The 25,758-nt window shown below is 40.2% G+C and overlaps 1 protein-coding gene across 2 annotated transcripts in view; it reads left to right on the top strand.

The window, feature by feature from the left end:
• The window catches only part of dock1 (dedicator of cytokinesis 1), a 170,564-nt gene that overhangs the window by 127,112 nt on the left and 17,694 nt on the right, over positions 1-25,758 (top strand). For both annotated transcript variants that reach the window (XM_058620599.1, XM_058620598.1), the window contains exons 30-44: positions 824-902; positions 1,951-2,051; positions 6,967-7,025; positions 7,695-7,843; positions 9,333-9,418; positions 9,792-9,948; positions 10,537-10,577; positions 10,877-10,967; positions 12,954-13,073; positions 14,184-14,273; positions 14,545-14,649; positions 19,446-19,587; positions 20,010-20,091; positions 23,435-23,519; positions 24,620-24,706. In XM_058620599.1, coding sequence (XP_058476582.1) covers positions 824-902; positions 1,951-2,051; positions 6,967-7,025; positions 7,695-7,843; positions 9,333-9,418; positions 9,792-9,948; positions 10,537-10,577; positions 10,877-10,967; positions 12,954-13,073; positions 14,184-14,273; positions 14,545-14,649; positions 19,446-19,587; positions 20,010-20,091; positions 23,435-23,519; positions 24,620-24,706 — 1,474 coding nt within the window. The remainder of the gene's footprint in view (positions 1-823; positions 903-1,950; positions 2,052-6,966; positions 7,026-7,694; positions 7,844-9,332; positions 9,419-9,791; positions 9,949-10,536; positions 10,578-10,876; positions 10,968-12,953; positions 13,074-14,183; positions 14,274-14,544; positions 14,650-19,445; positions 19,588-20,009; positions 20,092-23,434; positions 23,520-24,619; positions 24,707-25,758) is intronic.

Raw genomic sequence — 25,758 nt, 5'->3', positions numbered from 1 at the left:
TTCGTTTGCAGCATCCACAAAAATCTCCTGAATCCGTTGATGAATGGTATTTATTTACCCCATTCATATATGAAACAATGTCACAGCTGCTGTGACGGAAAAGCTCTTGTCTGTGTTATGATTTCTTTCCAGTTTAGAGCGTTAATTAAAGCCGTGAAGTTTCTGCAATTAATGTCATCTCAGTAGCTCCGAGGTTTTGGTAAATTTAATATAACGTATCTTTTTTCACTTCCTCTTTTACTCCTTCTTTACCTCACTGAATCTGTGTTTCACCTCTGTAGCAAACTTATACTTTATTTTTCCCTTGGGAGAACATTCAACCTTTGTACAAATACAAACTACTATGTTTTTTGTCTTCTCGTCTGGCTGCAGATTTAAAACTGCAGTTCAGTTTTCTAATTATCTGTCATTGGACACAGCGTGTCATATCTTTTTTGTAGTGTTTTTTTGTTGTTGGTTTGTGCTCCTCCAGGGGCCACTGTTCCAAAGTAGCTGTCAGGTAAAAAATGTAAGAAGCTCTCCCCCCACCCCCTTATGTTGCACTCTTTTTGAACAGGTTCCCAGGGGGTAATTGTAAATATAAAAGATAAAAGCAAAAGTTAGGACTTAACCCAAACTTTTTATTTTGTGCGACGATGAGGTAGTGACAACACCTATACAAAAGGTTTTATTTGTTCTTAATGTCAGTAAATACACTTTACAATGTAATGCAATATCTGTGCAGTCCTTGTCAAATTTCAAATGCTGTGTTGTGCAGTGTACAATTGAAAATTAACAATTGAAATTACAGAATGTACAACACACTCTCCTCTTGTCTTTTCAGAGTGTTCTTACGTGCCATCAATCAGTATGCAGCAGTGCTCAACAAGAAGTTTCTGGATCAAACCAACTTTGAGCTACAGGTAAGAATCACTGTTTACACAACTTTGATAGTAGCACCTGTGCTCTCTTACGAAGACACTGTTCCTTTCTCTAAGATATCACTGAATTAAAACTTTAATGACTTATAACTGGCATGTTCTAAGGGCCAGCACTTCACTGAAGTTCCACGCTGTTGTTATGTTTGATCTTCCGAATGGAACAAAAGAAAAGTAGTAGATGCACACACCGCAAGAAACAGAACATCACGTCCTCTGTTATATCTGGTAATTTAATGCAAATTTATGAACATTATAACCTGCTCTCGCTTTAATAAAAGCATAATAAAGAAACTTGTTCTGACCTATGGAAGAATTTTAATCTTGTCAACAACTAAACCGCTCTGAACTTTAAAAAGCCTTTTTGACGGTTTTCTGTAACAGTGTTTCTGTGACATCTCTTTATGATGTATGAATAAAGCTTTTCCTTATGTTACACTGTAGATCAGTGGTTTAACATTAGTTAATCTGAATAGATTATTATATTAGATTATTATTCAGCCACTTTTACTGACAAGTATACCAGTCTTACACAAGCTTTCTATCTTGAATTGATTCATGTGTCAAACCCGATTTTGGACACATGTATTCTACACATTTACATGACAGAAAGAAATCAATTATTGTGTTAGTCTGACTAAAACTAGACACAATTCTTCTGAAAAACAGGCTTTCAGGCTAAAACAACCATATAATCCAATTGGGATTTGAATTACTTCTGCTGGGCTTAAAGGTGGCAGCGTTTATGCTCTGTCAGCTTTAAGAATTAAATATTTTTGAAGTTAATGGAAAGTAGAAAGGCACAGAATTGTGCTTCACGTGCTAACTAACATGCGAAAATGCTGAATATCAACGTGTTGAAAGGGAGGAATATCGCTGCCTAGCATTGCAGAGGCCGACAACAGTTAATTTAATAAATCAGTTCCCCACTGGTGCTTCTATCTTGGGACAAAGACCGTAGTCCAATTAAACAAAGCAGTCGCTGAACTTTGCATGCAAACATACTGACTGTCTCTGTCTTTATCTGGATCAGCTGTGGAACAACTACTTCCACCTGGCTGTGGCCTTCCTCACCCAGGAATCATTGCAGCTGGAGAATTTCTCCAGTGACAAAAGAGCCAAGATCTTCCACAAGTGAGTAAGCATACTCTCTCAGTCCACGGGACATTGTGCTCAAGCTCCCTTCCCATTATGATTGAGTTTTATATAATTCATCACATGGGGGCTCAGTGATTCCCAACTCCCCATGGCTCCAATAGTGGCTGTTCTTGTTTTTTCACCCTTCTGTTGAAAGCAAAGCAGCCTCTCAGTAACTCAAGGGGTTGAGAGCACATCTTGTACTCAAATCTCAGGTATCTGAAAAAGGTTGGGAATCCTCTCTTGGAATTTAGGCGTCTTGGGTCTCTTCAAAGCATCCTGTTCTCTCAAAAGAAAAGAGAAGACATTTGACACGTGACTGGAATTCTAACAATTGCATAGTTGTTGTGTCTGAAAGTCTCCTCTAAGACTTAACCCTCCTTTCTGCTGCCAGATCAGACAGTGATTACATTTCCCCTTCATCTACTGGCTGTCTCTACAATGAACCATTCATCCACATTAGTAATTCTCATAGAGTCTGGTAAATGCAGCCAAATGTGTAAATGCTTTCTGGGCAGACATGCAGCATATTGGCTCTCATCTTCATTTGGAGGAGCTTTTGTCACTGAAGCATACATCACACTGGCCGTGCCTGAGAGAGGGAGAGAGAGAGAGAGACCTCTCACTGGTCGGTGCTTTATTATCAGCCCTGATAAACTCCCATGCAAACAAATAGCCAGACACAGTAAACAAGACATTCCCAACCACCCCCACACTTCCATCCTTGACTTGTGAGCCTTCCCTCAAACAAACAACTATTTGATTCACACACACAATCTCAAGCATTTGTGGTCTAAGTATAGAGAGAGAGGGCTGATCACTGACTTGCTATTTCCAGGCACTTCTGTTAACATTGCCAAAATGTCTCATTCAAATGTAGCCAGGCTGCTTTGCAGAGCAAGTGAATTGGAGACTAAACGGGGTTTACCAGTTTTCCTTTCACCCACCTTTTCTAACTCTACCCACCCACTCTCACGCTCTGTCTCTGTGTCTCTACACCTACCTCTCACCTTCTCTCTTTTACCGCCGCCTCTGTGCATCCCTGTTTCCTTTTGTGCCGGCGCGTGAACTGTCAGTCTTGCCTGCAATACCAATTATTGTGCCTTGGTCGGGAGCAGAGCACAGGGGCGTGAAATCAGAGATGTGTGGAATACAGCTCCTTGGCGCTCTGCACCAGCTTTTCTCCTGCATCACACGTCTTCCGCTGCAGTTTGTGAACTTCTGCTCTGTCATCTCTGTTTGGGTGATCCTCATTTACCTTCTCACACTTAAAACACCAGGGATAACAGGCTAACACGTTGTCATAAAATATGTACAGCATGGCCTGTGCAGGAGAATGAATACAGCTCTGTTATAATGTCCTTGACGACAATAGGGATGGGCATGAATATGAATAATGAATAAAAGAGATTCATTATTCCATCTCATCATCCCCCTGATCATGTGGTTTGAGCCAGTCCATGGTCTGAGTGCTACAGGATGTGTGGAGTCATTTTTCCATGCCAAGAAATGTTTGGATTAAAACACAGCATAGCTGTTCATTCGGAGGCACTTGATATATATAATTATATATATATATTATAATTTTTGCATGTAATGCCCATTCCTACACAACAATATCTTGTCCATCAGTCTCATCAGAGATAACATCATCCTACTCAACTTATTATTTGCTATATGTCTAAGACGCTGCAGCACTTCTAACAAAGACAGTAAGATGTGGTTGTCTTTTAATGTACCTCCAAATGATCACTCATACAATAGAAAAAACAAATAATTAACCTTTAAGTTGTAATTTCTTTTCAAGTGGTTGTGTAGAAGGGTGTTTGGGCGATGTATTGTGGAGCTTTTTACAAACACACACACACACACACACACACACAAAGAACTGAATGAGTAAGCAGTGTTGTCAGGATATTTGTATACAGTGTGAGTGATTAAGAGAGGGAGTGTCATACTGTCAAGTTTCATGAATGCTTTTATAGGTCGCCTGTTGCCACTCAATGGTGTATGTTCATTTGTTTTTCCCTCTTGCTGTATTTGCTGCTCTGTTTTTTTCCCCCTCTCCATCTCCTCTGTGACTTTCGCCTTATGTCTTGTCATCCATCGCCTCATTTTGAATCTCAATCCTGCCCTTTGTTCCCACTTCTGAACGATTTGCATCTGCTGAATGACCCCGCATCCTAGACAGTTGAGTTTGATTGTTTTCTCACATTTTCATCTGCTCTGTCAGTCTTTGGAAAACCCCCTTTACTATCACTGTATCATTTTAACCGGACACATGTCATGGATAAAGGCTTGAAAACATCCTTAAACCTGCAGGGCTTTTCTTTTGCATACAGCCTCTCAGTTGTTTGTAGAGGAATTCTATTTCCATGCCAATATACTGCCTAGAGATATCAATGCTCGGTCTTTGTTAAACGCCCTCCTTTGACAGTTAAATCCGGTGAAGTGGTTCAGCTACAAAGGGGTGACACGGCGTCTCTTCTCCTCTCTGTCGAAATGCATTAATACAAAATTGGCACAACAATCGATTTTGGGTTTCAGAATTCCATCAGGGCTGCAGTGTACTCTGAAATGTCACAGTGTGTGGAGGGGACTCTCATGGGATATCAATCAGAGGTCAGAACAGCTGTCACACTCCGCATATAAACCTTAGTCTTTTCATTTACCAGCAATGTCATGCCAGGTGTGGAGTGTGCTGCGAAGTGGTGCCACTGGGCCTCCATCAGTCCCTCAGGGTGATAGTCTGATGTCAGACGGACCTAGTGGTCAAACAATGCCGTCGCATGTAGTGCCACCATCTGGTGAGGGCACGATAATTAAGGGAGAAAAGGTGATTGATGACTCCGACATCTAACTTTTAATTTGTTTGGTTTTTTATGCTAATACGTATTCTTTGTAATATTGACTGCCTTCATCTTGTCTCTGGTGCCTGTTAAGACCTGGAGGCAGCTTTAAAAACACAGTTTGTTAAATCTACTTTTGTGTCTTTGGGGATCCTCGTTGTGCTGACAAATGGTTTCCTTTGCGCTAAATAGACACTGTGCTTCAGACGTGACAAATGTGATGTGTATTAATTTGAAACTAGCGTGCTTTCAGTTTGCCATACAGTGCCACTGATGCATGCGTTAACGTGCCGTCGTTTTTAATGAAGAAAAGTAGCAGCAATTACACACATACTTGCTATAGTTAATTAAAAAAGAGTAGCAAAAGAGGCCATTCATATTTAACACAGAGCAGATTTTGTACAAGGTTGTGAGGTTCTGTCAACCGAATGAGAACAGGTGGCTTAATTAAAGCAACACTATGGAACTTTTGCTGGATGTGCTGACACTTAATGAAGATCGCCTCATAAAACCTGAGCCTGAACATTTTTTTAGAATTCATAAACCTGGAGAAGTGAAACTATGATGCTTGTAACGTTGGTGGTTGATGGTGGTAATTCTGGTTGTTTATATCAGGCTGGTCAGCCACGTAGTTACAAACTGTGATAGTTTGGCAGTGCTTCACAACAAAAACACAATATTGTGGTTTAGTGCAGGTCTTCCCTGTGGTGAACCACCGGTGAAAATGCATTTGATTACTTCTCGCCATGCAATGGTGCAGTTTAAGTGTGCCCGAAACAGGCCAGTGGAAAAAGGGTGAGGAGCAACGGTCAGGAATAGTTCTCCTGAGACTGTTATCTTCCACTATTGTTCTTGATCTCGAAACAATCACAGGCTTGAACTTACTTACTTTTTCTTATCAGCTTGTTTTGAAAGAACTGAAGTCATTATTTTTGTTTCATGTGATCAGTTTCAGAGTACCAGTTTCACTTTCTGCCTCGCTGCCTGCTATTTCCTCTCCTGTTAGTTTCTCCATCACTCACTGTCTGTCTCCGCTTCTGTGTCCTTTCCACTCCACTGTTTGTCCTCTCTGTGACCTGGGACAGTGTGACAGGCAGGGATACGGGCCTCAAACTGCCGTGGGGATTGGTTCACCACCTCGACATGGCAAAGCAGATCAGCTTAAATGCCCTGGATCATAAAAGCTAGACAAAGAGTCATGATGGGAGGGATCCTTCCAGCTTCTTTTGTAGAACGTTGTTTTTTAAAGGACACTGTACACAAGTTGACCTCTGAGGTCTAATATCAGCAAAAACTGGGTGATTAAACACTAAGCCTCATGTCATCTGTCCACAAGTTTCTGTGTGTTTAAAAGCACCAAGTGAAGAAATGGTAGACCAATGCTGACAGTCTGCTAACCAGCAGCATATGTGTTTGTTTTGAGCAGATGTAACTTATTCAAGTGCATTTGCATTGCAAAAAACACAGAGACTGAAATAATTCAAGCCGCAGTGTCTGTCGTTCGGGGATATTTGTTGTTGCTGATATTATTCTGCCTTCGTGTTGGTCTTTATGAGCAGAAACAATGGAATATTATTTGAATGCTGCAACCTTCACCTGAAAACGGGCTCTTTCAAGCAATACTATCAGACCTGACTGTGGGGGCAATAAAATGTGTGAAATGTGAACAACCACATTTTTTGAACAGTAGAATTCATTTGACTTCTGTGTTAAATTTGCACACTACAGTTTTGGTCTTAGCACTGTAATTGTGTTTTTTGTGTTTACATGGTCTTATTATTTTAATTTAAATTTTAATTTTAATCACCTTCTGTAAACTGTCACTGAGAAACGTTTGCTGCCTCTTGGCCAGGACTCCCTTGAAAAAGAGGTTTTTAATCTCAATGGGACTTTCCTGGTAAAATAAAGGTTAAATAAATAAAATTATAGGCTTATGGATTTGACATCAGACAGAGATGAGACTTCTTAGTCAATCAGTGTGCAATTCTCCCCCAAATTATTCCTGCCTTTCTTTTTTCATGATTTAACTTATGTAACTACTTTTAATTATGTTTGTGTTTCAGGTACCAGGACATGAGAAGACAAATTGGCTTTGAAATCCGGGACATGTGGTATAATCTTGGTAATTGTTCTTTTACCTTTTAATCACTTTTAATACTATATTCAGTTTTACTGTCATGTCGCCAAAGAAAGACTTCTTCTTTTCTGATTGGAGTCACTGTTAAGGATTAATTATATCACATTTGTAGTAGAAAGCCTGCAATTAACTTGTGTTCACTTGTTTCTCAATTTATGTTTATGATTATCTGCCAAATTCACAGCCAACGAGTCAACCCAGAACAGTATAGTGGCTAAATATAGACAATAATGTGTTAATTAGCTGTATGCATGATGAGACAGAATGCAATCAAGTCTCAATGGAATGAGACTGTCAGTGGAGGGATTTTGGTGTTAGATTTGGGCACCTGTGTTTTCTTCAAAGTTCTCTAATTGTAACCCACACCATCTGATCCCTTAATTAAAGCTTTCCATCAGATTAGATTGACTCATTCTCTGGGCTTTTAATGAGCCCCTTGCTATTTTTGTTACCTACTGTGTTTGGCTTGAAATTGTTTACCATGTGATTGTTATGGAGAATTCGGATGAGAGGAGACTTGATAATACTGCTACTTCAAAATGTTGCAGCACATTAGAGATTCATACCCTGTTACGATCAACATGCTGTACCTGTTTTGTCCAAACTGCACTTGTGTGGCATCATGTGTATTCATTTCCATGTCCTGTCTCTCAGGGCCGCACAAGATAAGATTCATTCCAGAGATGGTGGGTCCTATCCTCGAGATGACGCTCGTCCCTGAGATTGAGTTGCGAAAGGCCACCATCCCAATCTTCTTTGATATGATGCAGTGCGAGTTCCACTTCACCTGCAGCTTCCAGCGGGTGCGTCTTCTGAAGCATTACATAATTGCAGCAAATAAAAAAAAAAATCCACTGGTGTTATTGGGGGAAATCATATGAGTTAAAATGTAAAATGCAGAGGGATACTCCATGTAAAAAAGTTTCATAGTCTGAAGCCTACTTGTAATTCTGCAAATCTCATTTTGTTGTGCTGCGATTATCAACAGCCACGGTAAGAGAAAATCAATGTCATGGCTTGTTACAGTGCAAAATTAAGCCTTTCTGCATGAGAAAATCCATTTGGCTACAGCTGTTCTGCCATAAGATGTCTCAGGCTGTTTTCAGCGTTTTGATATTTATGTTGACTTCCAAAGTATGCTCTTGTAATATTATCAAATTATGAAGCACCATTGTCTGGTTGCTTAACCAGCATCCTGGGCTGAGATCATCATTGCCACTGGCGTGTAACAGTGAGAACCCCCTTTTAGAAAGGGCTCTGGTTGCAGAAGTAAATTTCCCATTCATTTTTTTTTCATCGACATTTTTAATAAGCGATGAGATAAATCGAGTCCATAAAAAAATAGATTTTCAGCCAGAAAATGATGCATTCCTTCGCAAAGTCTTCCAGTTGTTATTATTGAATTTAACATTTCATTTAAAATGTTATAGTTTGTGTGTATTTTAGTTTAAATTATTAAAAATCATGGCCGCACTGTGGCAAACATACTAATCCTAGCTAACACACATTTTTCACAAAATGCATTTGATATCACATGGACTAACATTGTTTGGCAGCCTCATAGCTTGTGATGAATTGACCTTCTGATGTTCCAGTATTATGGCCGATAATTGCAATCTATTCAGAAAATAAATGGGATTTTCGCTTCCATTGCGCCACTGCTACACTCTATAGTGCAGCCTGTTTGAGGTGGATGGAGAGAGAATGCTGCTAAATAAGTCAATGTGTCAGTCAGGATCTGTCTATTTGAAGGTGTGTCCCACTTTCTTATTCTTTTCCTGAGTGAAATGTGATCATTGTCTTCTGGCCCAGCCTGTTTTTATGCTCACTGTCTGTTTTTATATTCACTCCTCCCGGGTGTGTCTCTTTCTCTGGGCTTGTTGTAAATCCTTGTTTTAACAGTAATCAGCATTTGTATCTTGTCTTACCTCACTCTTCTTTCTTGTTTGCCAGCACATGAGCACATGGAGAAATAGGTGTAATAACTAATTGAAAGCTGCAAAACACAAATAGCAGGGAAATCAATGTCAGCCACTACAGAAAAAACAGAAGCAGAAGGAAAAGGGGATGTGTCTCGTGGTGTAAACCATGTTCTTTGATCCAACCAAATTAAGGGAGATAAAGAAAAGCTTTTATAATGAACAGAAAACACAAGCCAGCTGGGCTGCATGATGGAATGGAGTAAGTCAAAGCTCAGCCGAGATGCAGGGTGAAAGTGAGACAGGGAGATGGCGTTAATGAATTGAAAAATTAGCTACACTGATTATTTACGCCTGCTCCGTCTAATTGCAGTTTGAGAACGAGATCATCACCAAGCTGGATCACGAGGTGGAGGGGGGCCGCGGAGACGAGCAGTACAAAGTTCTCTTTCAGAAAATGTAAGTGCTGATTAATGGACAGGATTATGCCTGAGCCTCTCACGAGTTAGATAATGCTAATTACAACATTGCACCCCTCAAAATAATCACAGCGTGCTGATGATCATACGACTCCTCATCACAGTTTGTGATCTGTGCTTTCAGTTCGGCAGGATGCTAACTTTAGATGCTGTAATTGGCAAATGAAAGAATGTTTCCTCAAATTATTTCAGCGGTTCTTATTATTAACAGTCGAATCTTGTCTACATGCTGATCTTTTATTTATCTCTCTGCTCCTGGCTTCTCTTCCTTCACATTATCATGCACATGTTTCACACAAACCACCCTCTGCACTTCCAACACTCAACAAATAAACACAAACAACACACACTAGTTTACTGGAGCACTGCAGGAAGCACAAGTACTTGGCAAAGACCGGCGAGAACTTTGTCACGCTCGTGGTCCGTCTGCTGGAGAGGCTGCTGGACTACAGGACCATCATGCATGATGAGAACAAGGAAAACCGCATGAGCTGCACCGTCAACGTGCTCGTAAGATGGCTGTTTTGAATTTCTGAATACCCACCTGCAAGCACTCTTAACAGAACGCCCTAGGCATTGTATACAGGTACATAATATTGTCAGTAAAGTAAGCACTGCGTCGTACGGCCGACTGGAAACAATAGCAGCCCATCACCTGATGTCACGTTGCATTAAGATGTAATCACAGAGCAGTTCACCTGAGACACCTCACCTCTGTCAAGCAGCAAAATGTCACTGTGGTTTCACGTGACTTGTGGCTACTGACCTGCGACCTGCATTCAACATTTATCCAAGTCATGTTCTCTCAGAGCCGTGATGTGTATAAAATACTGATGTTCAGTTTTGGCAAAGAGAATCGTGTGGACACCCTCCACTCCGACTCTGATGTCAGCCATTTTCTTTTTCTGAAGTCGATACCTTCCATTAGATTGTACTTGCCGTTTTATTCATCCATAGTTTAGAGATTGAATTGGTTGCACAACCAGTAGGAAATTGTTCTCTTGAACATATTTAAGCTGTTTCTAGAATTGTACATCAAACATGATTCAAACATGATTCACTGAACACATTTTAATGGATTTTCTCTCCTTCCTCTAGAACTTTTACAAGGAGATAGATAGAGAAGAAATGTACATCAGGTAAGATGAAGTTCTAATGAAGAACGTTCTGGACAGTCGATCCTTTTTGCACACCATTCAAATATTTAAATATTTAATAATAAAAAAATTTAATTTTGTTGAAGTAATTCCCATTCCCACAATCTTGCCAATCTTGTCACAGTTTTTTATTTTCCATCTGTCTGCCAAAAGTTATTTGTTGTAAAAGAAAATAAAGAGAGGGTTGTCAAGACACATTATTCTGGGGGAGTTAACCTTTCTGTGTGTTGTGAGAGGGCCTTCCCAGACATTACCCATAAATCATTACTCTTTCCTGCCAGGTACCTGTATAAGCTCTGCGACCTCCACAAAGAGTGCGACAACTACACTGAGGCCGCCTACACTCTGCTGCTACACGCCAAACTGCTCAAGGTACACAATTAGACACACTACCGACAAATCAATGTGAGATTACTTTTCGCCAAAATACTTCACGCAGCACAGTGTGTGTGCAACCCGCACTCACTCAAGCTGTAATCAGGCAGATGTTATTGAACCTCAGGCATTAAACAGTGTGTTTCTTAAAATTTGAATGTGTACGGGACTAAGAAAGATGGGCCGGGATCCCTTCTCTCCCACCGTGGCATTGAGATGGCTGCTAAGAGCCCAGATTTGCCGAGAAGCATCTTTTTACCCTTGAGTCATTGGTGCAAATCATTGTTAGTATCTGATCCTTCCTAAAAATTACTAGGACTTGTAGCTGTAGGTACCTGAGGTGCTGCAAGATAAAGATGTACTTTTACTGTCCTCTCTGTCGACTGGAAATGACAAATCGTCTACTTTGAATCCCATGGTTTAAGGCTTCTCTGGTTTAAAAATGGACAAGCTTCCACCGCCCTCTCGGAGCAGTGATATTTTAAATTATATGATACATATTTATACGCTGCTGTGAATTATTTCTTTTAAAATTACACCTTGTAAATGTAAACCTGCTCTCAGCCCCAAAAGTTTTTGTTTCCAGCCAAAGAAAATATTGCTCACCCACACACAAAACCCCTCACACAAAGAAACCTGCAGTGTCTGTTCCCAGTTGGGGTTTAGTATAGCCGGATTTTGGAGTTGTTCTTCTCTGCCTTTTATCTAACGTGGTTGCACCCAGTGTCTTATCTGTATTTGCATAAATAGCTGCCTTTGTACAGGTCCCGAAAGGGGAGTGTAGATCGACTGAATCACATTTTCCATGCTGAGCAGCGTTTGCAGGATTTGTTTTGTTATTATTTTTCCTTCTGCTCATCTCCATGAAAGCCTTCCTGATCATAGCATACCTGTAGTGATGGACTCAATTGCACTATATGGTGGAAATGAGTTTATCTTTTTGTGTTAGTCATCTATCATTGAATTATATATTCTCCAATAAACTGTTTTAGGTCATCTCTGAAGTCACTGTTCCCACATAGCTGCATGTAAATAAGAGTGTTGTATACATTAATAATATTTCCACCACCATTCACAGAGTAAAAAAGGCTCCCTGTAATAATAATTAGGTTTCCAGGAGAGTACCTGAAGCAGATAAATTTAAATCACTTTGAGTGTTGTCAGAGATGTATCAGCACTTAAATTTTGTCACTGGCCGTCCATGAATAAACGGAGATCCCTTTACCTTTCAACTGCTGCAGTCCAGCTGTAAAAGAATCAATAGCTTGATCCAAAGCCTCCCAGTGTCCCTCTTCAAGCCACAGCAACAATGTGCATAGCAATTACTTTTTCTTTTTTTTTTTAAAAAACCCATCTCCAGTGCAGGAATATGCAAATATCTCAGCTTTGCTATTCAAATGTGGCAAAACTTTGCCAGATTTTTCTCAGAGACACTTCAGGTTACCCACAACACTGCAGAATCCTAGTTAAAGCCATCTGGTAATAGATCAGTCGTGACAGGATACATAGGATTATACTTGACCTAAAAGGCTAATCAGGAGGAAGTCTCATTTTAATCTATGCTGTGTAAAGATTTAAAGTTTTTTTTGTTTCTTTTTGCACAAATTGACCTTGTGTGCCACTGTTTATGAGTCATTAGATTGACTTTCCATGGGCTAGCACACCTGAGCACTGTTTTGTGTTGTGGGGGATGTTGTGGTAAATAAAATAAGAGTCACAGAAAGCAGAGAACTGCATTGACACTCTCTCTCTGAACCATTCAATATGTATTGATGCCTGCTTCATTGCCCAGGTCTTAAGTTTCAATCTTGGCCTGCCAGAGAGCAGGGCAGCTTTAAAAAGGAATACACATCAGTCTCATCCATTTGCATTGGCTATAAGTCAGCAATTGATTTCTTGTCACTTGTTATCACATTTTGCTCTGTACTGTATTGCACCGTGTTGTGACCCCACTCAACCCCACTCACAACTTGTCGCCTGCAGTGGTCAGACGAGGCATGTGCAGCCCACCTGACCCAGAGAGATGGCTACCAGGCCAGCACGCAATGTCAGCTCAAGGATCAGCTCTACCAGCAGATTATCAATTACTTCGATAAGGGCAAGGTGAGAGCGACGCACTGGGACACACAAACACGCACACAACATGTAGATGAATGGTCATAATTGTGATGAATCCTATTCTCTGTGGATGACATTTTTGAGCATTGTCATCTAATTTATGCCTTTTATATTTTCTGTGGCAGTTTGAAAATTGTGATAAGTTTAAAAAAATGCTATCCCATGTAGTACATCTTTTTTTAATCTGTAATACAGTAAATATTGAATAGAAGATTGTTTTCAGAGTTATACATAATCACAATTTTTTTTTCTGTCCTTCCACTGTCTCATGCCACTTCTTCTGTACCATTTCTGTATTGTGGTGTGAGGAGCAGGTCAGGTAAAATTGCCTCAGACTTGTTTGTTGTGTTGTTCTTCCATCAACTTCATGTTTTATTCCAGGGGAGAGTAAAAAATTATATAAGTGCAGCTTGGAATGGGTCTGCAGAACTGCAGCCAGAGCTTCTCAGAGATGACGTTCCAAGGCTTTTGCATGTGTCATCAGTGTTGTGGTGCAGCCACCACGCTTGGTTCTCGAGCCAACTGTCACCCAGCGAGATGTAGCAAACTGAAAGAGTCCTGGAGAAACTTAATCACACACGCACACGTGTCAAAGGGATCAGGAAGTGTTACAGTGGCTGCACACAACATCAACACTCCAGAGACGGTGGCATGAACCAAGGACAGTTTTTAAGAGTGTCATCCAGAAAACAGTCCTAGATGGTGGTGTCACCATCTGGGACTGATGGCAGCCTGATCTGAGTATCAGTCTGGATTTGATCCAGACTGACCCAGATCAGTTCAGTTCAGTCTAATCTGCCAGGAAGCCACTCAGAAGCCTCTCAACATGTTTGAGTGGCTCCCATCTATCTGTGACACCACTCCACTGCACTGGATGAGTCTCAAGCTGAAATGAATCACTGTAATAAATGTAATTCTCCTGAGAGGATGGCAACTGAGTTTTAATTCACGTTTATTTATTTCTAAAAGAGTAATGTTGATAGTAATTGCATGGTAGCTAATTTGTGTTATCCAGCTGACACAAAAGAATTGCTTTATTTTTTTCTCTTGACAATTGATTCATTTACTACCTGTCTCTATTTATGTGCCCAATAGATGTGGGAGGAAGCAATCATTTTGGGAAAGGAACTGGCTGAACAGTATGAGAATGAAATGTTTGACTTTGAACAGCTCAGTGCATCCTTGGTAAGTCATGTCTTTCAACTACTGCTTCTATGTTCTAAACAAAGACAAAAGAGTAATTCCAATATACTTAGACACATAGCATGTGTTATTGTTTTAGCAAAAAGAGATTGCACTATGTTGATTTATTTATTTGTTTGCTTAATTGAGATTCAAATCCGTCGTTGAAATAGCTATGAAAGGTGGCAACTGGAAAATTTTGATGTCAAATAATCAAACAAAGATTCATTTGAAAAGACGTGACAGCGTTGTTTATTATTGTGTCCCTCAACAGAGAAAGCAGGCCCAGTTCTATGAGAACATAGTAAAGGTCATTCGGCCCAAACCAGACTACTTTGCCGTGGGCTATTACGGCATGGGGTTCCCCTCCTTCCTCCGAGTGAGTACACACATCAACGTGCATCTCCCACAACTCTCAACACCCCACACATGCGTGGGTGTTCCACTTGTCAAAACAGATTATCAATTAGTTTACCACTGCTCATTCAGTTCTCAGCCTTGGCCAGCAGTCCATATGCCTTTTGCACGACTGCTTCGCATGAGCAGAATGCTCTGACTTAAAATGTCCCTATCCCTCTCCCTCTGTTGTTCATGGTCTAACTCTCCCAGCTCCTTTAGCTTTCCCTCCTTAACTGCACCTCATATCTGTCTGTATTTCGCTAATGCTTTAATTAAGTCACTCTGTCTGCAGATCAGTTGGTTTATTCTAAAATCTCCTCACAAAAGCTGGTCTCATATTCTGATCACGCCGGAAAATCTGCTATAATTCCATCCCTGAAACTTTGTCCACGCTGTGAGCATGGTGTGTAACACACGGGGAGAAGGAATGTGAAAGAAACTTACATGGTCACACTGTAAATTGCTTTTTGTGGCTGCCAAATTCTTTTGTAATCCTAAAACATCCAGGATTAACGTTGCTTACTTTGGCTGAGCTTTTCTCCAAATGTTCTTGCCGCAGTACGCTGGAGGTCGTGATTTCTAAAATGACATTCAATAGTCAAATATTACAAAGAAGAGTCATTATGGATAAAAATGTCCATTATGTCGCATGAACCAGATAATGTATCTACCGATTGTGTTTTTGCAGTTCAGGTTTGCAATAATTTAAACTGATTTGCGACTGTTAGATGGACTATCAGGCAAATGTTAAAGGTGTCATATCTCTGGATTGTGTCTTGAAGGAGGATGTCTAGAAACCGCACAATGTCCCAGCGACTATCAGAAATTAAGTTTTCGCTCTCCCCATTCATTAAGACAGGAGCCTGGTCTTGTTTGTCTCAAATAGCTCATGTCCAACATGGTTTTTAAGTGCCAACACTTAATTAAAATGACTACACAATGTTCAAATCTACAAATGTTGATATGATTGATACTAATGATTGCTAGTCCATCCATTCATCCATCCATTCATTCATTGTCTACCACCTTATCCTCTCACATGAGGGTCTCGGGTCACTGGAGCCACCAAAGCAACCCCAAATAGTCCCCCAAAGACAATGTATAATCCTATTCAAGTATATTTCACTAATAAACCTGAATTGATCTGTTTTCCCCTTTGAAATGTGTGGCTGGAATCGGGCCAATCTTATCACAGCTTATCACAAATTGAGACCATGTTGAACAGGTATTAGATATCTCCATATTGGCCTCTTTCTGTGTCTGAGCTGCCACTTTGCTTTGAGAGTGCAGGTGGAGAAATGTAAAGAAGGCATGTGTCGTTGTTGATCTAGAGAAAGCTTATGATCAGGTGTCAAGAGAGGAATTATGGAATTGTATGAGGAAGTTGGGAGTGGGGTGATGAAGGTCATGTATGAGAGGTGGAGTGACAGATGGATTCAAGGTAGGCGTGGGAATACATCAGGGATCGGCTCTTAGCCCCCTCTTGTTTGCATTGGTGATGGACAGGTTGACAGATGAGGTCAGGCAGGAGTCTGTGTGCACTAAGTTGTTTGCAGATGATATTGTAATCTGTTGTGAAAGTAAGGGACAGGTGGAAAAGAGCCTGGAGAGGTGGAGGTAAGCAATGGAAAGAAGAGGAATGAAGTTTAGTCAGAGCAAGACAGAATATTTTTGTGAATGATAGTGAGTCATGTGGTAGTTTTTGTTGGGAGTGACCAGGATAGACAGGATTAGAAAGTAGCAAATTGGAGGGACAGCTCAGGTTGAACAGTTTGGAAATAAAGTGAGAGAGGCAAGGTTAAGATGCTTTGGTCACATGCAGAGGAGGGCTAGTGATTATAGTTATATTTTATACACATTCCACATATCAGATTTCATAAGTGAGACATAAGTGTGACATTTGGTTTTGTGTTTGCTTCTTGATAAAAGATGGTTCATGTACTTCAAGTGTATTCCCTGTTTATAGCTGTTTTATGCCACTGAGCGACATGCTGCTAAAGATGCTGTATTCCTGTCTCAGGATTCAAGCCATTTTCATCACTCAGTTTCACACAAAATAAGATGTTAACGGCACCGTTTCATGAATGGTGGTCCTATGGTTATACCTTTTCAGTCCATTTTGAGCAAATTGCAATTTCACAAGGGTGTTTTGTTACTTTCTGATCTCCATGTGCTCCTACGAACTGCTTTCACATCCTTTATAGACATGGTGAGCTGAACAAGCCCTTCCTGACTATTTAAACATCGATAGACAACAGCTTTTAGTTCATTTTTTCCTCACATTGTATCCTTAATGCAGCAGCAGGGCCTTGCATGAAATTAACTGGGCTAGTGTTCAGTATGCAAGGTTGCCTTTGCCAATATGAATCTGCATTTCATTTACTCCTTTATCGTTTTTTAAATCATGGCTCGTCGTCTGCTACAGTAGATATGCATTAGTGTCCACGCTGACATGTACTGCTATACAGTTCCCCCCTTGTTTTTTCCAGCCACATTTATAATCTTCCTAAGTGTTGTTGAACGTAAAACGCAAAGGGGATATAAAGTGAGTCAGTTCTCTTTCATCATGGCTCTTACATTTTCCTGTTACAAGGGCTCTTTGTACACCCTGTTGATATATTTCATAATTATTGGAAGTGCCTGTATATGAGTATATGAGTTATTCATTAAAATAAATATAGTGCCGAGTGTATTTGCTTCAAGAACAACTGCTTTTGTATTGCAGCATTGCACGATCGTCGGGGAAAAAGTCAGTTATGTAAGAAATCAATTGTCTGATAAAGCTATTTTCTGTTCACTCCCTCTTTTGAAAATGGATTTGATGCAAAAAGCTTATAATTTTTGCTGTTTTTGATTTATTAGTTGTTAATAGTGATAGACGCTAAATATATGTATAAACCACCCAGTGTTTTTTGACTTTTGTCTGACTTTTAACACAAAAATTGATTAGACGGGCACAGAATATATACTAAAATATAAATATATATACTAAAGCTTTTGTTAAAGATATTCTCTGTGTTTCAGAGGCAGATTTCTTATAACATCACTTGGCTTACTTCTCCTTCACTCCCTTCTCCTTCCCATCTTTCCCCAAATTGCTTAATCGCTGTATTGGGTTTCCTGTGAGCACCCAGCTTAAAGAGCAGCTGAGTGTGTGTGTGTGTGTGAAAGTTGGTTTGAAATATGTATCTAAACGCACCACATTTGAAGACACTTGGATATGAGCTGTCGTGTTCTATCATAGAAAATGTTCCTCAGACAGACCCTTGAGCACACTCAGAGAAACAGAGGTTCTCTCCGCTCATACTTTTTTAGGGCCACTCTGTGTACTCTTCTCACATAATTTCTTTTTGTTTTAGCATAAAACAAGATGAGCCCTTTTTTCCAGGCTTTTTGACGGTTTGATCTTACCTGATTCAGCAGTTGATTGAAGAAAGTATCCGTATATTTTACCAGGCTGGGATGGTTTACTTGTTATTCTGCAGTTGTTTAGCTCATGTACTACATTACCCATATTCCTGCCATGCAGTGCAAAGACCTTAACTTGATGACATTGCAGCTTCATGTACTTCTGCTGTTTTTTTTTTCTTCTATGTTCTTAAATTGCCTTTTTACCCACCCGTTGAGCAATAAATGACCATTTTAGCATGAATTGACATCCCAATTACCATTTTTTTTTTTTTATCCCCACAACCATCTACTCCATGTCTAAGGCTTATGAAAATGAGTATCCTCACGACTGAATGAGATACATGACCAGAATGCTCAGAAACACCATCCTGTGACTCAAGAAAACAGTGTCTATTGATTGATCAGAGTTGTATGATTTTGGAATAATAAATTAAAGGCAAATCTAGCAGTTGTTCACAAGCTGAAATTTGTGGCAGTGAATTGTCCTGAACCTTGAACCTTGAACCTGTCAGGCAGATTTAGTGAAATCTCCTGTATTTGAAAGGGATGGCTCTAGAAATCATTCGTTTTTTTCAACTGTTCAATCTGTCAAAGCAGATTTGAAATATGTCCCCAGGCATATTTCTTGGCTGCAATTCCCTAAATTAATTGGGAAATTGACATGTGTACGAAGGACATCGCTTTTGTTGAGTTATTGTGTAGTGATGATCTATGAAAGAAAAGGAGAAAAACTGCTATGCTATTCTCCCTAGAGAAGATCCCGACTTTCAAGCTGTGTAATGTCCCTTTTAAGCTAATGAATGAAGCTAGTTATTTATAGTAAGCCTTCTTATCAAGTTGTCTAGATGGGAAGATGGCCCATCCTTGGCTGCCATTATCCTACCACACTGATTTTATACTGGCGGGACGTGTGATCCATTGTAGGTGACGTCACCATTAGCAGTAGTTAGGAGCAACCATTAGTAAATGAGTGTTAGTAGCTATTCACAGCGCACTGAAACAGAAACACTCTCCCAAAGCAGAATCTGTGCTTTGGGAGATTCCCCCTCTGAATCTGTGCCAAAAACTTTCCATCAAGCTCATTTGTAAGGATTTACTGTGGATATTATGATAATGTCTTTTAACCCAGCCACAATACTTGCCCAATTAGTCCCTTCTACCATCTCTGATTGACTTTCAACTACTGGATCTAATGTTCCTGTGAAATGGTCTATGAAATGACACTGTTCGCTGTCAATACTGCCAATGTACCTTGTGTCCGCATAATGTCTGCTAATTTACACCAAGCTTGTGTGATTGTGTGCGTGCCTTTATGTACAGAGATCCGAGGTCTCACTGTTTTTCTTGATTGTCCTCCGCCTCCAGAACAAAATGTTCATCTACCGTGGGAAGGAGTATGAGCGCAGAGAGGATTTTGAGGCACGTCTCCTCACACAGTTCCCCAACGCAGAGAAGATGAAGACGACCACACCACCCAGCGAGGACACCAAGTGTTCTTCTGGACAGTGTATCCTCTGCATTAATCATTTGTTTTAGCTGTATTTAATTTAATCACTTTGTTTGTTTAGTTTTTTTTTTACATTTAATTTGGATGCTGCCTGTACATAGCTGGAACAGAAATGTTTTGATACTACACATAGTAAAGATAGGAGGAAATTATAGCGCTAAGACACATCCGTTTTATCTAATCTTATTTGTAATATATGTATTTCTCCATCCATTGCCATCAAAACATTGCTTAGAAAATAATGGATATTATACAAAATTGCATTATTATGTATGACTGGAAATTACTTGAGAGAATTATAGGAAAATGGTTTATAATTTTATTTCACTGAACATTAACAATTGTATTGATTTATAATCACCTTTAGGACCTGAGTTGAATTCAGTTCAGTTTAATTTATATCCTTGACGTTTCTGTTTAAGACATCCAGTGTTTCACAGTGAAACCCATCCTAGACCTGCCTGCCAAGTTCCAAAACAAGCCTGTCTCTGAACAAATAGTGAGGTAAGCAGGATATCCCGTCCATGCACATTTGTTTCTTCAGAATTACGGTGCATGATAACTCAAAAGTTGCACAGCATGCATTTCAATCCAGCTGAATCCAATTTACTTTCTCCAGTCACTCAAAAACAATTAAGATGACATGCAGACGTGCACACTGATTTTTTTGCAGTATGGTGTGCTGAGCACTGCTGAGGGGGAGGCCATTAAACCTTGATATAAATATGTGTCTGTGCAGAACAAACAGCGTTTGACCTTTTGTCGTTCTTGTGGTCATTAACTTGCAGCAGCCATCTGCTATCAGTCACTGTGCCAAGTACAACATTGTTTCTCTGACATCATTAATACCGTTGTGTCATGCATCAGGTCCACAGCAAACACTGGGTCCCATACAATCCTTATTTGCCCAATCTGTACGCCAGCCATGCTCCGCATCGCTCAGCTGTGCAAATTCACTCTGAAGCGCCATCCAGCGCATCACTGGACATAATTAAAAGAAGACATTTACTTGGAAAATCCTTTTGGCAAATATACCTGGGCACTGATCTTATCGCAGGCCTGCAGCATCAGTCACATTCCCCCACAATGATCCCTTCAGCAGTCTGTTGGGTTGTTTGCTAAGTGTTTCTGACTGGAATATACAACTGTTAATATCCTACATCAGATAACCGTGTTTAGAGAGTCACTGAAGATTGTTCCACATCAACTGTCTGGTGGTGTGTCTTATTCTGCCAACTCTTCTCCAGCTCTTTCAGTGTTTTTCTTGGGTGTCTTTCTCCCTTTGTCCCCATCTTTCTGTATATTCTCATTTATTCTTTCATTTATTGCAAAAGATCAACGGTGCATAGTAATTAGACTGAGCTGTTTGAGCCAAAGGTCACAACAGCAGGCAGAGCACATCCCCTCCTCTGACCTTACTCTGTGCAGACCATCATCTCTGGCTTACCAGCTAATGACATGTAAAAGGTCCTAGTGCAGATGATTTAATGCTGCTTTGTTAATCTGTTTATTAGAGCCTCTCTGTTCATTAGAGGCTCAAAGTCTTTTTTACATTTTATTTTTTATTTTTTTAATTAATGCCACACTTTTCAGCTAATATGGAAATGGTCCTCATCGTGTTCGTGAAATAGTGAGTGACCTTTCACAGGAGGGAATATGTAATGGTCACTATGGCTCTGTCAGACCCTTCCATCCTCAGTGATCACATGAGGACAGCATCAAATAGGACACACCTGATGTATCTCCTGTGAAACTTGAGACCTGTCCTGTATTCAAACACACAGTGGTGTCATGGCTCTGGTGGGTCTGATGTCAACGTGTTTGTGTGTCTGTGGGAAAGTCAGGGAAAACTGAGTCATTCAAAGCACCACTTTAACATGAAATACGATTCTAATACAAAAAGAAACCAGTTGTTGATCAGTGTATATATTGTAGCAGCGGTTATAAATAAATCAACAAATGAGCTTTGAGAAGTGCCAGAAATTGTGTCAAATGGCAATGTGAAATAAGTATATGTTATTGCAAGATGAATTGAATATAAACGCAGTAATTATTGAGCAATACTTTTGGAAATAAACAGGTGGGGAGATTAAATATGCACAGATCTGGATTCTTGTGCTTTAGCTGAGAAGATAGGAGTAAATCTTCCACACATAAATCCATAAACACTGGGCCCAGCATTAGAGAAGCATTTTTTGGCATTACTGATGCCCAAACTGGGTTGAAATCACCTTGATTTCACACTGAAATTCCTCTTCTTGCCTCTTTTCTGTGCATTTGCCATGACATTCCAATCACTCCACATCAATGTATATTATTAGGGTTTTTTCCTGACTATTTGTAGGCAGCTATGGGCGTTCCAGTCCAATCCAGTGTATTTATAAAGCACTTTTCAAGAAGCTTGATTGTGATTTGTTAAGGTAGACTGGCAGACATACATGTACATTCAGAACTATACTTAGAACTGTCTGCATGTGATTGGATGTTACCAGGTCTGACAGGTCTATAATCTTCTTCTTAAGGCATCTCCCTATAGAGGGTTCGCCACACTGGATCCTCTGCCTCCATTTGTCCTATGCCTTGTGTCCTCTTTTGTTACACCAACTGTCCTCATGTCTTCCTTCACAACACCCATAGATGGGGGGTCCAAATAAACCTTTTTAAACTTGGTTAAATGACTCTCCAATGCACACAGGTTTTTCGGCTTCGGCTCCAATCGGCATTCGTGGGAACATAAGACCCCGGTGAAGATGCAGATTTCTGCTCTATGTTTGCCAGAGATGTGCCATTTCTAGCTCAACCCTGTGGGGCATATAACCATTAGCGTTAATGTCAACAGAGATACTTTTTTTAAACTTGGGATGAGCTTAATGTCATTTATTCAATCAGCTCATCTAAACAGTTGTTTTGACAATAAATAAATAAAAGATGCAAAATACTAACCACTTTTGTGACATCACAAGTCACCCACAGGACACGCCAGGGTGAACAAAATACCAGAGAGCAGAACAACTGCTGACAATGGAAATGGTGTTAAACATCTTTTTTAAGCAGCTTCACCTGGTTTACTGGCTATTTTCAGTGTGAAAGAGGTGTGAGGAAGACTTAGCCCAACGTTTTTGTGTAGGATGTCACAAAAGTGTGGGGTTCTGATGTTGTTGCAGCACATCTGCACACACCACTAAAATGGAAAAGGACAGTGGCTTTGGAACAGCACAGAGTCGTGTCATGTTTTATTCATAGTTGTTTGACATGACAGTCAAACCATGCTCTTTGAACCATATAGCATGGTTTTAGGAATTGGTAATCTAATATGCTCTATGAGCATAATAGAGCTGTACTGTTCTCCCTAAGTGTGAGTGTAGGTTTCCAGGAACAAGAGAGATGCTAAGAGAGATAGGGGGGAAAAAAAGCCACTTATGTCTATTTGCAGGACCATGTATAAGCCCCAGAAAGCTGCTCCTATGGCCACTTTGTAACACCACCATTTACCTTGTGTTAAAAGTCTATTAACCTTTTCTATTTTTTTAAGATCACCCCTGCAAGTCTTGTGTGTCTCTGTCACATACGCTGCAGCACCTCCATATGTCTGACATGTCAAATTAACATCAGGGGCCCTCTGCGATCTGTGCCTCCGCAAAATAATGTATTTTCTATGTTGATGAGGCCATGTCTTAGACATCTAGTCAAAACTAGTATGCTAAATACCACAGTTCCTGGCAGAGGTAGCCAGCAGTGGGGCCTGTCCTGTGTTTGACCCGAAGCAAAGCAATCAACCTTTGAATCAAGCTGTAGATTGCCCATAACAGTTTTAATTTACTCAGGTGCTGATTTTCTCCCTCCACAGCTTCTACACAGTAAATGAAGTCCATAAATTCCAGTATTCCCGGCCAGTGAGAAAGGGAGAGAAGGACCCCGACAATGAGTTTGCGGTAATTGCTGTGCCTTTTATTTGTTTTTGTTGTTTCTGCCATGTCTTAACTTGTCCGATTTAATTGAAATGGTTTATTCTTTTATGTGAAATATAGTAATATTTAGTTTGTTAACATAAAGGTTACTTGGTATTGAAATTATAGTAAAAAAAAACACACACTAAGGTGTATGTGTGTAAACACTTAATTTTCAGGGCTCAGCCACTGCTTTTTGAGTAATTGGTATGACATGGGGCCTCTTTTCCCTGAAAGGAAATTTGGTGTAACTCACACACACACACACACACACACAAGGTACATTTTAATATGAGCAGAATGATGATCAAATGATCATCTTTGAGGCTGAGATGCAGCAAACAACATGAAAGGGATTTATTTTTTCATTTAGATCTCTTTTGACCAGGTGTTCAGAGTGTTCTCTCTCAATATTGCTCCTCCTGTCTTGCAATTTATTTTGGGATGCCACTGGATTATTGTTTGAGGTTTTATACGCCACAGTCGGTTGTTTGTTACAGAGTAAACCAGCAGCGTAGCAGATGTATCAGAGGTACTTTTTGTTTTATTTTAAACACAGGATGAAGATCCAGAATAAATAAAGTGGCTGACATGCTAAATCCTTCTGCCTTGTGTTGTGCAGCTGTTGACTTTGGATTATTAGTACGTCTAATAAATACTTTGTGTCCACACTTAATATCTATGTTGCCAATTGCAGGGGAATAAATTAGATGGATTGTCACGTTCTTCTCTATGTTTAGTGTCACTTGAGCAGAGCAGGATGTATTTTACTCATCTCAGACTAACTCTGTAATGTCAGTCACACTGATTGGAATCTCAGTCATAGTAGAAAATTGATTGATGTCTATTGCTCATAAACCTGTCAACAGACATAATTTGTAAGTTAAAATATAGTTTTGAATTGTTCATTGTGAGATAAGTAGTCATTTGAGCTCCATGATGTTTTAGAGGAAATAACATTTTATTTCGGTTGTCTATGAGCAGGCCGGTGAGACACCTCTGTCCCACCAGCCGACCTTCAGTGGGCTCCCTGTGGAAGTTTGTTTCAGTATTGTGTTTTTATTTATCCGTCATTTTGTCTGCAGAACATGTGGATCGAGAGGACCACGTACTCTACGGCATACAAACTCCCCGGCATCCTGCGCTGGTTTGAAGTCAAGTCAGTCTCCACGGTACGTACAGGAAGAAGAAGAAGAAGGGTCTGTGTGCCAGACAGGCCTCCTAATCAGATTAGGATCTACAGCCTTGCTCAGAGGCAATCAATATGATTTGTCCACTTAAGCAGTATAGACAGCCCTGTGGATGCTGTTGTGCCGCTCCCAGGAGTAACAACGGGACACATTCTCTCGCATTGATCACCAGACGCTTCGTATATCTGGTGTCCACAGAAAATAGCGCCGCAGAGCAAATGCGAGTGAAACTACCGTTCAAAACCTAAGAGAGAGAATAGAATTATCTTTATTACTTCATTGAAAACCTGTTGATTAGAGAATTGTGAAGTCTTTCTTTTAGTGGTTACTGTAGCACATCTTAGTGGAGAGCTTCTGATTAATGACGATTCAAGCCCTGGGTCCCCATTTTGGGCTAAGATCAGTCACTGGAATGAATGCGGTAACACAATTCCCCAGGGTCTCAAGATTGGAGCCATTCACAATAATTTATCATGCAGCTTGAAGACAATTAGAAGTAAGGTACTTGGCTGATGTTGTTGAAACCTAAATGAAGAACATATATTTAAATCAAGCATTTGGACTGGGCATTTTCTCCGTCACAGTATCAATTAGAACCTAGACCTTTGTCCCAATACTTAATAAAACTAAATAATCATCCTTGGTAGGTATTCTGTAATCAATTACTCGTTATTTATTTATGTGTTGCTTTGATTAGTCACTTACAAATTCAAGAAATAGGAACATGTTCTTCCCAGAGGTTATCTTAAGCCAGGGTGGTTTACGACCCACATTCATCGCTTTCAGATACCATCACATGACACCCACATACATGGGGGCAGTTTGGGTATTGAGCTCAGCACAATGGGCTCCAGCTTCACCACAAGCACTTGATCCCCCCCCCGCCCCGTTTACTCCTGCTTCTGTGTATTGAAGTGTTATTCTCTGATACCACACTAATTCCGAGTAGAACCCTTCAGACACATTGGAACATGCTGTCAGGAGCAGCTTGCCCTTCAGATGAGCCAGAGAGAGAGGCCAACTCCCTGAGGTCA

The sequence above is a fragment of the Solea solea genome, chromosome 21 (genome assembly GCF_958295425.1).
Source record: "Solea solea chromosome 21, fSolSol10.1, whole genome shotgun sequence".
Taxonomy (NCBI): Eukaryota; Metazoa; Chordata; class Actinopteri; order Pleuronectiformes; family Soleidae; genus Solea; species Solea solea.
The sequence above is the reverse complement of the archived record's forward strand: the minus strand, read 5'-3'. Positions and strand labels throughout refer to the sequence as shown.